The 15,390-nt window shown below is 38.1% G+C and overlaps 1 protein-coding gene across 2 annotated transcripts in view; it reads right to left on the bottom strand.

Annotated features, from left to right (window-relative positions):
* LOC124378031 (fibroblast growth factor 14-like) overlaps positions 1–15,390 on the bottom strand; it is a 72,660-nt gene that overhangs the window by 11,664 nt on the left and 45,606 nt on the right. For both annotated transcript variants that reach the window (XM_046837495.1, XM_046837496.1), the window contains exons 2-3: positions 12,801–12,911; positions 9,710–9,813 (exon numbers count right to left, since the gene is read on the bottom strand). In XM_046837495.1, coding sequence (XP_046693451.1) covers positions 9,710–9,813; positions 12,801–12,911 — 215 coding nt within the window. The remainder of the gene's footprint in view (positions 1–9,709; positions 9,814–12,800; positions 12,912–15,390) is intronic.

Raw genomic sequence — 15,390 nt, 5'->3', positions numbered from 1 at the left:
TTCACTACATTTAGTTCCAAAGGCCAATGTCTTAACCACTAAGCTACCACCACCCTAATTACTAATTGTGAGCTGCCACCACCTCATTACTAGTTGTACACCGATTAAATTTTTTGTTTACAATTTTTTCATTGTATTGTAAATAGTATTTATTGGTATTGTATGAGGAAGTCAGGTGGGTCAGAGAAGTATGTGAGGGTGGTGCAGAACATGTATGAGGACAGTGTGACAGCAGTGAAGTGTGCATTTTGAACGACAGACTGGTTCAGGGTGGAGGTTGGACTGCATAGGGGGATCGGCTCTGAGCCCTTTTCTGTTTGCAGTGGTGATGGACAGGTTGACAGACGAGGTCAGACAGGAGTCTCCGTGGACTATGATGTTTGTGGATGATTTGTGGCGAGTAGAGCAGGTTGAGAAGAGCTTGGAGAGCTAGAGGTATGCGCTGAAGAGAAGGAGAATGAAAGTCAGTAGGAGTAAGACAGAGTACATTTGTATGAATGAGAGGGAGGGCAGTGGAGTGTTGCAGTTGCAGGGAGAAGAGGTGGAGAAGGTGGAGGAGTTTAGGTACCTGGGGTCAACAGTGCAAAGTAATGGAGAGTGTGTTAGAGAAGTGAAGAAAAGAGTGCAGGCAAGGTGGAGTAGGTGGAGAAGAGTGGCAGGAGTATCTGCAAGAGTGAAAAGTAAAAGTAGAAAAAAAAGTAATTTTAATAAAAGTCTTTAAAAAAAGTAGTAAAAGACAGGAGGTGGAGCTAGAGGTAGCAGAGCTGAAGATGTTGAGGTTTTCATTTGGAGTGATCAGGATTGACAGGATTAGAAATGAGTTTATTAGTGGGACAGCCCATGTAGAACATTTTGGAGACAAGGTGAGGGAGGCGAAATTGAGATGGTTTGAACATGTGCAGAGAAGGGACATAGGGTATATCGGTAGGAGAATGCTGATAATGGAGCCGCCAGGAAGGAGGAAAAGAGGAAGTCCAAGGAGGAGGTTTATGGATGTGGGAAGGGAAGACATGCAGGTAGTTGGGTTGAAAGAGGCAGATGTAGAGGACAGGGGGGTATGGAGACGGATGATCCTCTGTGGCCACCCCTAATGGGAGAAGCCGAAAGAAGAAGAAGAAGATTGTAAATAGTATTTTTACATTAAAAAATTTTCATAAGCTTACATTTCTGGATTTTAGATTGATGTGAATATGATTGTGTTTGCTATATGCAGTGCAATGTGAGAAAAAGCACCAAAATATCTAAGATGATCTGTTTACTCTGAGACCAGCTGTATGGAACTTAACAATACAGATTTTGATCATCTAAGTTTGTTCAGTGCTATCTTGGGTTTTAATCATTAAGCATAATTTATTTCTCAGCTTTTAGAAATGTCCCCATAAAGTTGATATCACGAAAGATAACTAAAATATGTCTGCATTATGCTGGGATGAAACTTTAAAGCACAGAAATGGGTAGGGAACAAAACAAGCAACAAAAAAAAAAGCTATTATATACTATAATTCTGTCTAATGCACAGCCCATATGCATAAAAATATGCGATTGTTGTATTAATAGATTCGTGGAGGCGCATGATTAAGGACATTGGTTCATTGGTTGGACATTGAAAAGGATACACTCTGTCTTTATGCCAATCAGAAGTGTTGCGTTAACTTCACTGGCAGGGATGGCAAGTGTCTGCTGGGTTTATGTGTTATGACTCTTCCTTCTGGGTGGCTTTATAGACTCCCAAGAAAAATTTCTCTTACTCAATTCAAAACATATATACTTAATAAGTTCACAATGTAAAGTTATGATAAGTTTTCTACTTGTATGGGTTTTAAATTGTGTAATGGTTTTAAGAACCATGCTTCATAGTTCTAGCTACATAAAAGACTGCTACAAACAAGCAGCAAAAGGCACTTTAGTTGAAACTTCAATAAAACTAGACAGTTGAAGAAAAGAGATTGCCATGGCTTTTTTAAGTGTTTAACCATCCAGTCTTGATGAGCTTGTGCAAACTCTAGCCTCAGATTCTCATTATTGGATCACAGTAGAGGAGCATGATATGGTCCAAGGTATTGTGCATATGAGAGTATTTTATTGCTAACTATGGTTGTAAAAAAGTGATTATTTGACTTTCTGTCAGCTTGACCCAGCCAATCTTCTTTGACCTTTTATATATATATATATATATATATATATATATATATATATATATATATATATATATATATATAAATTCTTGCTAGAGAACTGCTACCCACTGGACTTAACCTAAAATGTCTGGCACCAACATCCATCCCACAGGCAAAGTCGTCTAGCCCTCAAGCACACTAAATATCATTGAGCTGTATTAAAACATCCCTCCCCAGCAGGAGTACTTGGCCTCACTTATGCTCTTGTGGCTGAAAGTCTTCATGGTGCTTGTTGCATGCTGGTTTTCCTTCTGGAACAGCTTTGGACCCCTACATTCAAGTGATGGAAATTGTACCGCTTCAACATACAAAGACATCCTATAAGACTGTGATTCCAATTTTATGACAACAGTTTGGGGATGACTCACGGATGGGCTTGAAAGACAAGTGTCTGCATACTTTTGGCCTTAAAAATTACTTTTACAGCATAATCACAAATCTCACTCTGAACCCTTTCTAAAAGAAAATAATACGGTCTGTATCTAAACAGGCGCTAAAGGAGATTTGATTTCTAAAGGATCAACTCTTCTTTAGCATTCAGATGATGTAAGGTTTGCATTTTCACAGCAAAAGTAGGCTGGTTTTCAGTGTGCGATCAAAGGGGGTTATTCTGCATACGAGGAGTTTCCTTTTTAATCCTTCTTAAACCCTTTAAAAAAAACACTCCACTTTTTTTCTTTGAATGGATAATTGTGGAGAGGAGCATGCATTTTTGACAGAAAAATGAGGTAAACAGCTTAAACTCTGTGGGATAAGACCATTCTATCAGGATTGAGGATAATTTATATTCTTGTCAGGTTGATGGCACTCACACATATTGATGAGCCTTCCTTGGAGACAGAAAGAAAAGATTCAGTTGTGAACAGCACACAATTCAATAGAATTCCACAGCTTTCCTTCCTTGTCACTTTTTCTTATCCTTTTTGCCCGAGTTGTCTTTTATTAAGAACTAAATAAAAAAAAAACATCATATGCCCACAATGATATCTCTATTTTTTAGGTGATACTGCTTTGATTGGTATAATAATTAGTTAAAAAAAAGCAAATCATATACAATGAACATGGTTATGTAGTGTGAAATATCAGATACATTTAAAGAGATGGCAGCCCACTGATGCCTGGTAAACATGGGTAAGGAAACATACAGTGCATCTAAATAGTATTCACAGCGCTTCACTTTTTCCACATTTCATTATGTCTTTGTTATGTCTGGAATATGCCTTATTCCAAAATTGATTGATTAAATTCATTATTTTCCTCAAAATTCTACTTCCAATCTTCCATAATAACCACATGAAAGAAGTTTGTTTGAAATCTTTTCAAACAAATCTGCAAATTTATAAAAAAAAAACCGCTGAAAAAAATCATATACATAAGTATTCACAGCCTTTGCCATGACACAAAATATTAAAATCAGGTGCATCCTGTTTTCACTGATTATCCCAGAGTTAACAGTGCATGTCAGAGCAAACCAAGACATGAAGTCCAAGAAATTGCCTGTAGCCCTCCGAGACAGGATCTTATTGAGGCACAGATCTCAGGAAGAGGACAGAAAATATCTGCAGCATTGAAGGTTCCAATGAGCACAGTGGCCTCCATCGTCCAAACTGAGCGATCGGGGGAGAGGGACCTTATTTGGGAAGGTGACCAAGAATCTGATGGTCACTCTAAGAGCTTCAGCATTTCTCTGTGAAGAGAGAACCTTCCAGGAAAAACAACTATCTCTGCAACACACCACCAATCAGGCTTTTATGGTAGAGTGACCAAACAGAAGCCACTCCTCAGTAAAGGCACATGACAGCCTGCCTGGTGTTTGCAAAAGGGCACCAAAAGGACTCTCAGACCATAAGAAACAAATTTAACTCTTTGGCCTGAATACCAAGCATCAGTGTCTGGAGGACCAGGCACCGCGCATCACGTGGCCGATACCATTCCCTACCCTAGTGTGAAGCATGGCGGTGGCAGTGGGGAGGTTTTTCAGTAGCAGAAACTGGTCAGGATCAAGGTTAAAGATGAATACAGTGTAAGTGAGTAAGTGTAAGTGGTGCCAAAGGTTCTTCAACAAAGTATTGAGCAAAGGCAATAAATATGTATTATGTACATGTAATTTTTTTTCATTTTATATAAATTATTTAAATTTGCTAAGATTTCACATTGTCATTATGTGGTATTGTTTGTAGAATTATTAGGAAAATTATTAATTTAATTCATTTTGGAATAGGGCTGTAAAATAACAAAATGTGAAAAAAGTGAAGTGCTGTCAATATCCCGTATGCACTGTATATGTGTCACAATATAGACTAAGCGTAGGAACCGGGAGTACAACTAGAATGTCTTTATTTAGTCTGAACATACACAAGGCAGAGGCTTGAGAAGAAGTACGAACCCAAGAGCCAAGGGTATAATACGTAATGCGGGTATAATCCGTAATCCAATCTTGAGCGATTCCTTTGAAGCGGAGCCAGGAGCATGAAAGAACTAGCGGTAGGGAGTCCAGTATATCTCTCATGGCAACAAGTAGATCTGACAGCGATTGAGGTGGAATCGGGACCTTATAAAGGGGACAGGTAATGGGGAAGAGGTGTAGGTGATTAGAGCAGGGAGAGGCTGAGTGAGAGCCTTAGAGGGAGGCGTGGCTGGTGGTTCCCTGACATTACCCCCCCTCCAGGGGCGGCTCCTGATGCCCCAAACCCACCTTCGCCAGGTGAGCTAGGGCACGCCGAGGAGGGTGGAGGGGGCCCAAAGGAGGGAAGCCTTGGACAGGCCTGCACAACCTGGGACATGAGGAAGGTCGGGTGCCACGGAGCTTGCTGAGAACTGCAACAACGGCGACCTCGGTGGAACTTTGGAGCGAGGCGGTGCCTTTGGTGTGTGTCTGAGCCACAACAGCGCCTTCGGTGGGAATCAGGAGTATGACGGATTTCTACAAAGATCTGGAGCGGAGTGGCGCCCTTAGCGGAACTCTGGGGCGGTCTCTGAGGTGGAGAGGCACCCTAGGCGGAGGTCAGAGGCGGAGCGACACCCTCGGTGGAGGTCTGAAGTGGAGCGGCGCCCTCGGCAGAGGTCTGGACACGGCTGGCAGGAAGCCGCTGCACTTGGCCGCTTCACCGGGGAGGGAGGATGCTGGAAATGCCATCAGGCTATAGGAGGTGCGTGGTGCAGCTGCGTTAGCGTTAGCCGGAAGCAGTTGCGAATGCCTCCAAGAGCGCAGAGACGAGTACCTCGAATGGACCCGTGATTTCCGAGGGTTGGTAATCCATTGAGGTAAATTCTATTTAGGTCGGATCTTCTGTCAAGATATAGACCAAGCTTAGGAACCGGGAGTACAACTAGAATGTCTTTATTAAGTCTGAACATACACAAAGCAGAGGCTTGAGAAGAAGTACGAAATGGAGGGTGGGTATAATCCGTAATGCGGGTTTAATCCTTAATGCGGGTAAAATCCGGAATGCGGGTAGAATCCGGAATGCGGGTAGAATCCGGAATGCAGGTAGGATCTGGTATGCGGGTAGAATCTGGAACGCGGGTAGTCCAGGGATGATTGCCAATGTGAACCAATAAAGGCAAACCAATCTTGATCGCTTCCTCCGAAACGGAGCCAGGAGTATGGAACGTGAAATACTAGCGGCAACGAGTAGACTCGACAGTGAGTGAGGTGGAATCAGGACCTTATTAAGGGGAAAGGTAATAGGGAACAGGTGTAGGTGATTAGACCAAGGAGAGGCTGAGTGAGAGCCTTGGAGGGAGGCGTGGCTGATGGTTCCCTGACAATATGTTAAATAAACAGCAACATGAATTTTTTTCCCAGCAGAACATTGCACAGAGCATTACACTGCAACTGCCAGTTTATAGCCAGTTTAAACTTTTTTTTTTTCCTGGATATTTTCTGTGGGATCAGTCCAGATGGGCTAACAATCACTACCCATGTGTATCAGTGAGCCTTGAGTGCCTTTGACCTGTTGTATTGGACCTGCTCTGACCCAGTTTTTTAGTTATCATAATTTGGCAAATGTCAAAGTACCACCCCTTAACAGGTATCAGTGTTATTCATGTCACCTGTCAGTGGCTTTAATGACTAATTAATTAATTTCTGTACATAAAAAGTTCCACTTATATGTACTGCAAATACATTTAAACCAAATGAGCCATAAAGGCCCCAGAAATGTACATATACAGTAGAACTTACACTAATCCTTACACTAAGTACCTAATAAAAATAAAAAAAGACAGATCCTGCTTTAATAATGGATTTCCCTAACATCTGAGATTTGAGATTTTCACTAATAAAATACACTATCAATAGAGGCTTCAGTCTTTAATTCACTCAAAAATACAGACACATCTTTCCCAAAGTGTGCATGGTTGCAAATGTGCCAAGTTGCATGCTATGCTATGCTGCTCTTTTAGAGGTCAGACATGCCTGATTTTTAGATCTAGACAATAGACAGCCATTGATACCCAATATTGTACTTGGTAAGTACCTTCAACTAAACATGGAGTTATATATAAATATAAATATATAACACTTCGGTAAAACTGCTTCATACATTGTAAATAAATATTCCATGCAATTGATTTTAAACCCAGTCACAGAATCCACATAGCATTTCTATAACTAAAATCACACTGCCAAGACTGTTTCTGAATATGCAGTATAGCTGTAGCAATTGATTATTTTAGTAATTGAGTATTCAATTGATTATTCTATTGATTAAGTAATGAAGAAGTACAAGAAGTACTTTATTTCTTTATTAAAGCGCAATAATAAATATACAAGATAAAATAAGACGGGTCTCTTAAAATTAACAAGTTATTTGTTTCCTTTTTAGAAAAACTAAAATTTTTATCACTGAATTTGCCTACAAGAATATCTGTGAAAACTAAACCCATTTAGTGCAGTTAATAGCCATATTACTTCAAAATGTAAATACAAATATATAAATCAAAATATTATAAATAAAATATATATAAGCAAATTTCATGCCAAAAAAATAATTTGGACTGAATCTATGGAAACCCTTTCCAACACATTAAAAACACAGACTTTTTTTTTTTTTTGCAATTGTGGCTTTATTTCTCACAATTCTGACTTTTTTCTCGCAGTTTCGACTTTTTTTTTTCTACATCCAACAATTCTGGTGCATCTACCGGTGCATCTACGATGCTGTTGGCCTGAAGTTTAAAGCTGTTTGTGTATGAACGAGGCCGCCTCTGCTTTATCTGTCTTGTTCCATCTCCTTGAGAGCTGACCGTTAGACCGAGTTTTCTCCAGGGTTCAGAGGCTTAGTTTGATACCATGCGATTCTATTGATTGTAGCCTATTTAATTTTCAATATGTAAAGCTTTCTGTCTCTCCAGAGGGGTGATGCAAAAAACAAACAAACATCAAATTGCAAGAAAAAAACTCAGAAGCCAGTGAGCCAGAAATATGGTTTGAATTGCGAGAAATAAATTAAGCATTGTAAGAAATAAAGTTGGAATTGCGAGAAAAAAATGTCGGAAACGACTGAGAAAAAATGTCGAATTAAGCAAACTTTTTTTTTTATGTGGCAGAAGCGAGCTTTCATATGAATCTATTCACCCCTATACGTTTTTCTCCCCATTTGTCCATTTTTTTCTCCAGAGTTTAGCGTGTGGTGCATCTGTAACAATAATCCGTGGGGAAACACAATGCTCGGTGTGTATTTAAATTAACTAAATGAATTTGCCACGATGCTTTTTTGAATTCGACTTGAGTTACTTGAGGAATCGTTTTAGCCCTAATTTGTAGTATTCAATATTTAAATAGTATTTTCTCTCAAAACATTTGTATCAAAATTGTTGACTGCTCTAAAGAATAATGAAATATATATTTCCATAGGCTCTGCTGTTGTCCTTTTAAATAAAGAATACAACTTCAAACAATGTCCACTCAAACAAGTCCAATAACTGATGGAGGCACAACTGACATTACAAATAGTATGTTGTACTTGAATATTTAGTCAAGATGTTAAAACATGGTAAATGGATCCTTAAAGCAAAATAATTACATATAAGCAAATTTCATGCCAAAAAAAATAATTTGGACTGAATCTATGGAAACCCTTTCCAACACATTAAAAACACAGACTTTTTTTTTTTTGCAATTGTGGCTTTATTTCTCACAATTCTGACTTTTTCTCGCAGTTTCGACTTTTTTTTTTCTACATCCAACAATTCTGGTGCATCTACCGGTGCATCTACGATGCTGTTGGCCTGAAGTTTAAAGCTGTTTGTGTATGAACGAGGCCGCCTCTGCTTTATCTGTCTTGTTCCATCTCCTTGAGAGCTGACCGTTAGACCGAGTTTTCTCAGGGTTCAGAGGCTTAGTTTAATACCATGCGATTCTATTGATTGTAGCCTATTTAATTTTCAATATGTAAAGCTTTCTGTCTCTCCAGAGGGGTGATGCAAAAAACAAACAAACATCAAATTGCAAGAAAAAAACTCAGAAGCCAGTGAGCCAGAAATATGGTTTGAATTGCGAGAAATAAATTAAGCATTGTAAGAAATAAAGTTGGAATTGCGAGAAAAAAATGTCGGAAACGACTGAGAAAAAATGTCGGAATTAAGCAAACTTTTTTTTTTATGTGGCAGAAGCGAGCTTTCATATGAATCTATTCACCCCTATACGTTTTTCTCCCCATTTGTCCATTTTTTTCTCCAGAGTTTAGCGTGTGGTGCATCTGTAACAATAATCCGTGGGGAAACACAATGCTCGGTGTGTATTTAAATTAACTAAATGAATTTGCCACGATGCTTTTTTGAATTCGACTTGAGTTACTTGAGGAATCGTTTTAGCCCTAATTTGTAGTATTCAATATTTAAATAGTATTTTCTCTCAAAACATTTGTATCAAAATTGTTGACTGCTCTAAAGAATAATGAAATATATATTTCCATAGGCTCTGCTGTTGTCCTTTTAAATAAAGAATACAACTTCAAACAATGTCCACTCAAACAAGTCCAATAACTGATGGAGGCACAACTGACATTACAAATAGTATGTTGTACTTGAATATTTAGTCAAGATGTTAAAACATGGTAAATGGATCCTTAAAGCAAAATAATTACATATAACCAAATCCATAAAAAAAAACATGTAACACAAACACCCATGACTCAAAGCCATATTAAAAACCTGAGGTCTGATTTAAAGATGGATGTCCACATGTTAGAACATAAGACTGAAAAGAAGCTTGAAATGTTTTGCATGGAGGTGGGTTTCCAACCTTGTTAAATATTACAGCAGAGATTATGTGCTTTGATCTGTGTGTGTGTGTGTGTGTGTGTGTGTGTACTTGTGAAATAAACAGGATAGGTTTATGCTATTGCAATAATTATTAGTTATTTTTATTATTGTTCCTCAGTGGCCTGTATATCCTACCATTTATCTAGAAATTTTATTTTAAATTCCTGTAAAAAGCAGTGCACAATAAACAGCAGTTTTTAGCTCTAGAGAAATTGAACGTCGTAAAGCACTGAGCAATAATGCAAAGAAAATGCTTTACTCACCGATGTGTACAGATGGCCCTCTGCATTCATAGCAATGTATAATCCTGTCTTCACAGACTGGATAGCAACAATTCGAAGGCCCACTGGGATGAGGTTGAACATTGCTGAAGAGATCAGCAATAGAGAAATGCAAAATATGTTTTTGTTACCTGTATCAGCATGCTGTTCAATGTTGTATAACAGACATTTATGGCATAATCAAGTCATTTTAAACACTGCATAATTATGGAAGGAAAGTTCCAGATTCAGAGGGGGCTGATTTTATGGATGCCCATTGTAACTGGAAATTACAACCAAGGTGTAAAACTTCAATGTAATAATAAAGCACTTTCCAGTAGTGTGTATGATTAAGCACTTATGAAAAACACAACAAATTGCTTGCTAAACATAATATAATCTAAAATAGACGGAAATATATACAATTGAAAGAAATGATGTAACTAATGTGTTTATCACAGTAAGATCCTGCATCCATTATTTAGATGAACAAATATCATGCCCTTGTCATTTGCACTACCACATTATATATATGAATTAGACAGAAAGGGATAATTCATAGAAAGGGATGGATTTGATTTAATTAAACAGAACTGAATGGATTTGTGTATAGCAGTTATTGTATAGTGACACTGTGTGATAAGCAGGTACACAGTTATAAGCAGGACATAACCTGCAGTGATATAAAAAGTTTTAAAATAAAATTTATATCTTGAATCTTAAATCCATAGCATTAGCTGCTAGCCACTTCCTGGTTTGCGACTAATGCTAGCACTATTGATTCTTTAGCGTTTTATGTCCAGCTTCTAGAATTTCTTTTAAAAGGAGAAATTTCTGACAATTTTGCATATAAAAAAAGTGAATGAATGAAGGATGGAAAGGAATGAAGACAATTGATAAAGTATGCTGAAATAAGTGCAACAGTTAAGTAGATAAAATCTTTAGAATATTAAATATTGAAATGTATAACATACACACTTACATACACATCTGTATTACCCAAAAAGGGTCTAATAAATGTTAACTATTTTATTACATTTTTACCATGTATTTAATTTTATTTAATCAATTTTATTTGTGCCGAATTTAATTAATTACACATTTTAAATAATATAATAAAAAGGTGTATTCCATTATTTGATGTATTCTATTTATATAAAATAGTATTTTATATATTATTTAACCAAGCAGGCAATTTATTTAAAATTGTTTTAAGAACAATTTTAATGTTGATCACAAATATTAATAATAAACTACTTTAATAAAAAATGTAAAGCAATTTTGCATTTCTTCCCTCTAACATACAGAAACTAAACCCGAAATTTGACTTAAAAAACGAGGTATGTACCAAACCATGAATTTTGTGTACTGTTTCACCCATAATGATTAATTTGAACCTGAGTGGTAATTGTGCACAATACCTAGGTAACAAAAATCTATGTAAATGTAAGACAATCATTTGAGGCTCCAATGTTAATGTCTTTAGTCATGAAGAATGTGGAAATGAGACGCTGCATAAAAAACGCTTTGGGAACGCTTCTGCATTGTCCATGCTCCGAATCACGTGTGTAATCAGTCTAATGAAAAGCATGGCGTCACTGGCGGGGTGACTTCATGACCAGGAAGCCATTAAAGCAATGGAGTGAAATCGGCGCTAGCTTCTGAAAAGTGAAGGAAGCACTGTAGAGATGAAGGCAGTGTGGCATCAAGATGCACCTCGTGCCCTGAGCCACCACTGAAAAGATCTCATGTGCAGGAGGCCAAGTGGAGCCATACTGGATGCTGCTGCCATCAGACCGAGCAGTCTTTAAATCTGCTTCACAGTGGGTGACTGGCCTTCCCTCACTCTCTTGAATGCTGCGAGGATGGATTTGACACAAGCAGGGGACAACTGTGCCCGCATGAGGGTTGAATTTCTTACTTCGCCTAAATAGGTGGTTCTCTGTGATGGAGAAAGCACAATCTTTTAAGCATTCAGCCTTAACCCAAGTTTCTACATGTGGGCAAGAATGACATCTCGATGCTGGACAGCCAGCTGCTCTGATTGAGTGACTATCGAACAATTGTCGATATAATTTAAAATGAGGCTGCACCGAAGCCTCAGCGGGACCAGTGCCACATATATATATATATATATATATATATATATATATATATATATATATATATATATATATATATATATATATATATCCCTATCCCTGTCCAACAGAGATCCAACAGGGTGAGCCGAATGTGCTTCTCCATGGAGACGAGGGTGGCCCTAGCGGTCTTTTTTTAGTAGCCCTGAGGGCAAGGTCCGTAGCACAGCAGAGCTCACGGACTTGCTGACTGCTCAAGATGTCTCCCACATCTAGCTCCCATAGCAGGTTGACCTGATAGGTCTGCAGTACAGCCATGGTGTGCAGACAGCCTGCGGCTTGACCTGCTGAGGCCGAGGTAGGGCCCACCAGCAGCAAGGTAGTTCGAAAGGGGTTTGCTGGGCAGCGCCTGGGTTGTAAGAGGCAACGCAGCACCTGGGGAGAGATAGCTGGTCAGCGTCTTTTCAACCTGGGGCATCGCCCCGTAACCACATTTTCTCAGTCCAACTACATTACAGTTTAGCAACAGCTTTGGACCATACCCCCCATCCTCCTCAGAGGTAGAGAGGTGGAGCTCTCTCACAAAGAAAAGAAACCACCGAAAGACATGCTTTAGAACCTTGCGATCGGGTGCTGGACCTGCCAGGTGAGGAAGGAGAAGGGGGCAAGCCCGTCTTCAGACGTTTCATTGGACTGATTACACACGTGATTCAGAGGATAGACAATGCAGAAGCATTCCCAGTGCGTTTTTGACAAAGCTCATGTTCCTGAAGGGGAACTGAGACTGAAAGAACCCTTGACCTCAACCCCACTGAACACCTTTGGGATGAACTGGAATGCTAAGTACACACCAAGCATTCTCATTTAACATCAATGTATAACCTCACTAATGCTCTTGTGGCTGAATGGGCTGTAGATCTATATGAACATTTATTCTACAGTTATATGACGGCCTATCCAACCATCTTTTATAGAGAAAAAGTGCAGTGCAGATACATATAATGTAAACTCACAGGAATTAGTGCTGTCATCTTTGGTCCCATCCAAACATCCATCTGGGCTCATCTGCAAGTAGTAACCTTGCCTGCAATATAACCTGGTCACAATGCCCTTTAGCTGGGGATCTGAGACACGGAGAAAGAGAGACAAAAAAGGAGAAAACAGAAGAAGATAAATATCACACCACACGGTGTCAAATATCAGAAGATTAAGAGCAATGATGCAGGATCGATCCCCTGTGAGTGCTTTATTCAAAATAAATATCACATTACAGAGACAGATATCAGTCAGACCTCCTGTGTGTATTCAACTTGACATGCATTTTACATCAGCTATCATCTATTACAATATTTATTATTGTATCTCTCAATTGCAATTTATAGATGGGAGACATTATGGTCATAAAGTCATATACATATAAATGCATTATACAGGGTGCCATACTGATGTGGCTTTGGCAGTGGGATTATGTTGTATATATATACTGTATATTAATAGAAAAAGTACAACATAATCCCACTGCCAAAGCCACATCAGTATGGCACCTGTATAATGCATTTATATGCATTATATATATATATATATATATATATATATATATATATATATATATATATATATATATATATATATATATTTATATATATATATATATATATATATATATATATATATATATATATATACTGTATATTAATAGAAAAAGTACAACATAATCCCACTGCCAAAGCCACATCAGTATGGCATATATATATATATATATATATATATATATATATATATATATATATATATATATATTGAAGGTTTTAACCTTAAATAGGTTTTGTAACTCTAGAATTATTGGCACCCTCAATCTCTGTGTATAGTAATCTAGGGTTATGATATCTGTATATCATGTTCACAATACATATATATATTCATCTGTAATTATATTCATAGTACTTATATATATATTAATCTGTATATTATATTCTTAGTACATATATATTCATCTGTATACTACATTTATAGTACATATACATCTTTAAATTACTGTTTATAGTCTATATTTTATTTAACTATGTAAATCATGTAAAAACTATATATCCTGCACTTGCTGTTATTGCACTCTGGTTAGACACAAACTGCATTTTGTTGCCTTGTACTTGTACATGTGTAATGACAATAAAGTTGAATCTAATCTAATCTAATCTAATCTAATCTAATCTAAAACTTAGTATAGACATTAAATAACATTTTATAACAATAGCAACATTTTTGACTGTAAATTAATAAGATGTAAATTTAGATGCTTTTATTTTGTGATCCTGTTGCCATTTAGTTTCCATTTTGATATATGGTGTTGGAACACCAGGAAAAAGACAGACTGAATCTCAAGGACCATGAAGATGGATTTGGACTGTAATTAATATAAACAGTCTGCTACAATGGCTTAGGGCTACAATTGCCAAGACGAGTTTTGCATTCAAGTGTCCCATCAGTGAACAGTTTATAACTCAACAATGATGGAACGATAATGAACGGACATTTGGTGTCACTCAGATAAGGACATCATTGTCATTGCTGCCACTAGCTAACTCATTTGGGATAATCTTATTGGGACTATGTTTATGATGATAAAATGAATATTCATAATGTATTTTGTTTTGTAAAGCTGCTTTGGGACAATGTCTAATGTTAAAGTGCTATCTTCTTCTTCTTTCGGCTTCTATCATTAAGGGTCGCCACAGCGGATTATCCGTCTTCATACCCGCCTGTCCTCTACATCTGCATCTTTTAAACCAACTACCTGCATGTCCACTCACCACATCCATAAACCTACTCCTTGGCCTTTCTCTTTTCCTTCTCCCTGGCGGCTCCATCCTCAGCAGTCTCCTACCGATATAACCCATGTCCCTCATCTGCACATGTCCAAACCATCTTAATCTCGCCTCCCTCATGTTGTCTCCAAAACATCCTACATGCGCTGTCCCTCTAATAAACTAATTTCTAATACTGTCCATCCTCGTTACTCCCAATGACAATGACAAACCTTGACATCTTAAGCCCTGCTACCTCCAGGTCCACCTCCTGTCTTTTACTACTTTTTAAAAATACTTTTACTAAAATAACTTTTTTTTACTACTTTTACTTTCACTCTTGCAGATACTCCTGCCACTCTTCTCCACCCACTCCACCCTGCCTGCACAATTTTCTTCACTCTAACATATTCTCCATTACTTTGCACTGTTGACCCCAGGTACCTGAACTCCTCCACCTTCTCCACCTCTTCTCCCTGTAACCAAACCACTCCACTGCCCTCCCTCTCATTCACACACATGTACTCTGTCTTACTCCTACTGACTTTCAGTCCCCTTCTCTCCAGGGCATATCTCCAAGCTCTTCTCAACCTGCTCCCTACTCTCACCACAAATCATCCACAAACATTATAGTTCACGGAGACTCCTGTCTGATCTCGTCCGTCAACTTGTCCATCAGCACTGCAAACAGAAAAGGGCTCAAAAAGGGTGCAAAAATACTTCCTCCATCTTCTCAACACACTCTCCTCACTAGTCAACACATTTCCATCACCATCCTTTATTGCTCTAACTTGCAGCACAT

Source organism: Silurus meridionalis, chromosome 24 (genome assembly GCF_014805685.1).
Source record: "Silurus meridionalis isolate SWU-2019-XX chromosome 24, ASM1480568v1, whole genome shotgun sequence".
Lineage (NCBI taxonomy): Eukaryota > Metazoa > Chordata > Actinopteri > Siluriformes > Siluridae > Silurus > Silurus meridionalis.
This window is presented reverse-complemented; position numbering and strand designations above follow the sequence as displayed.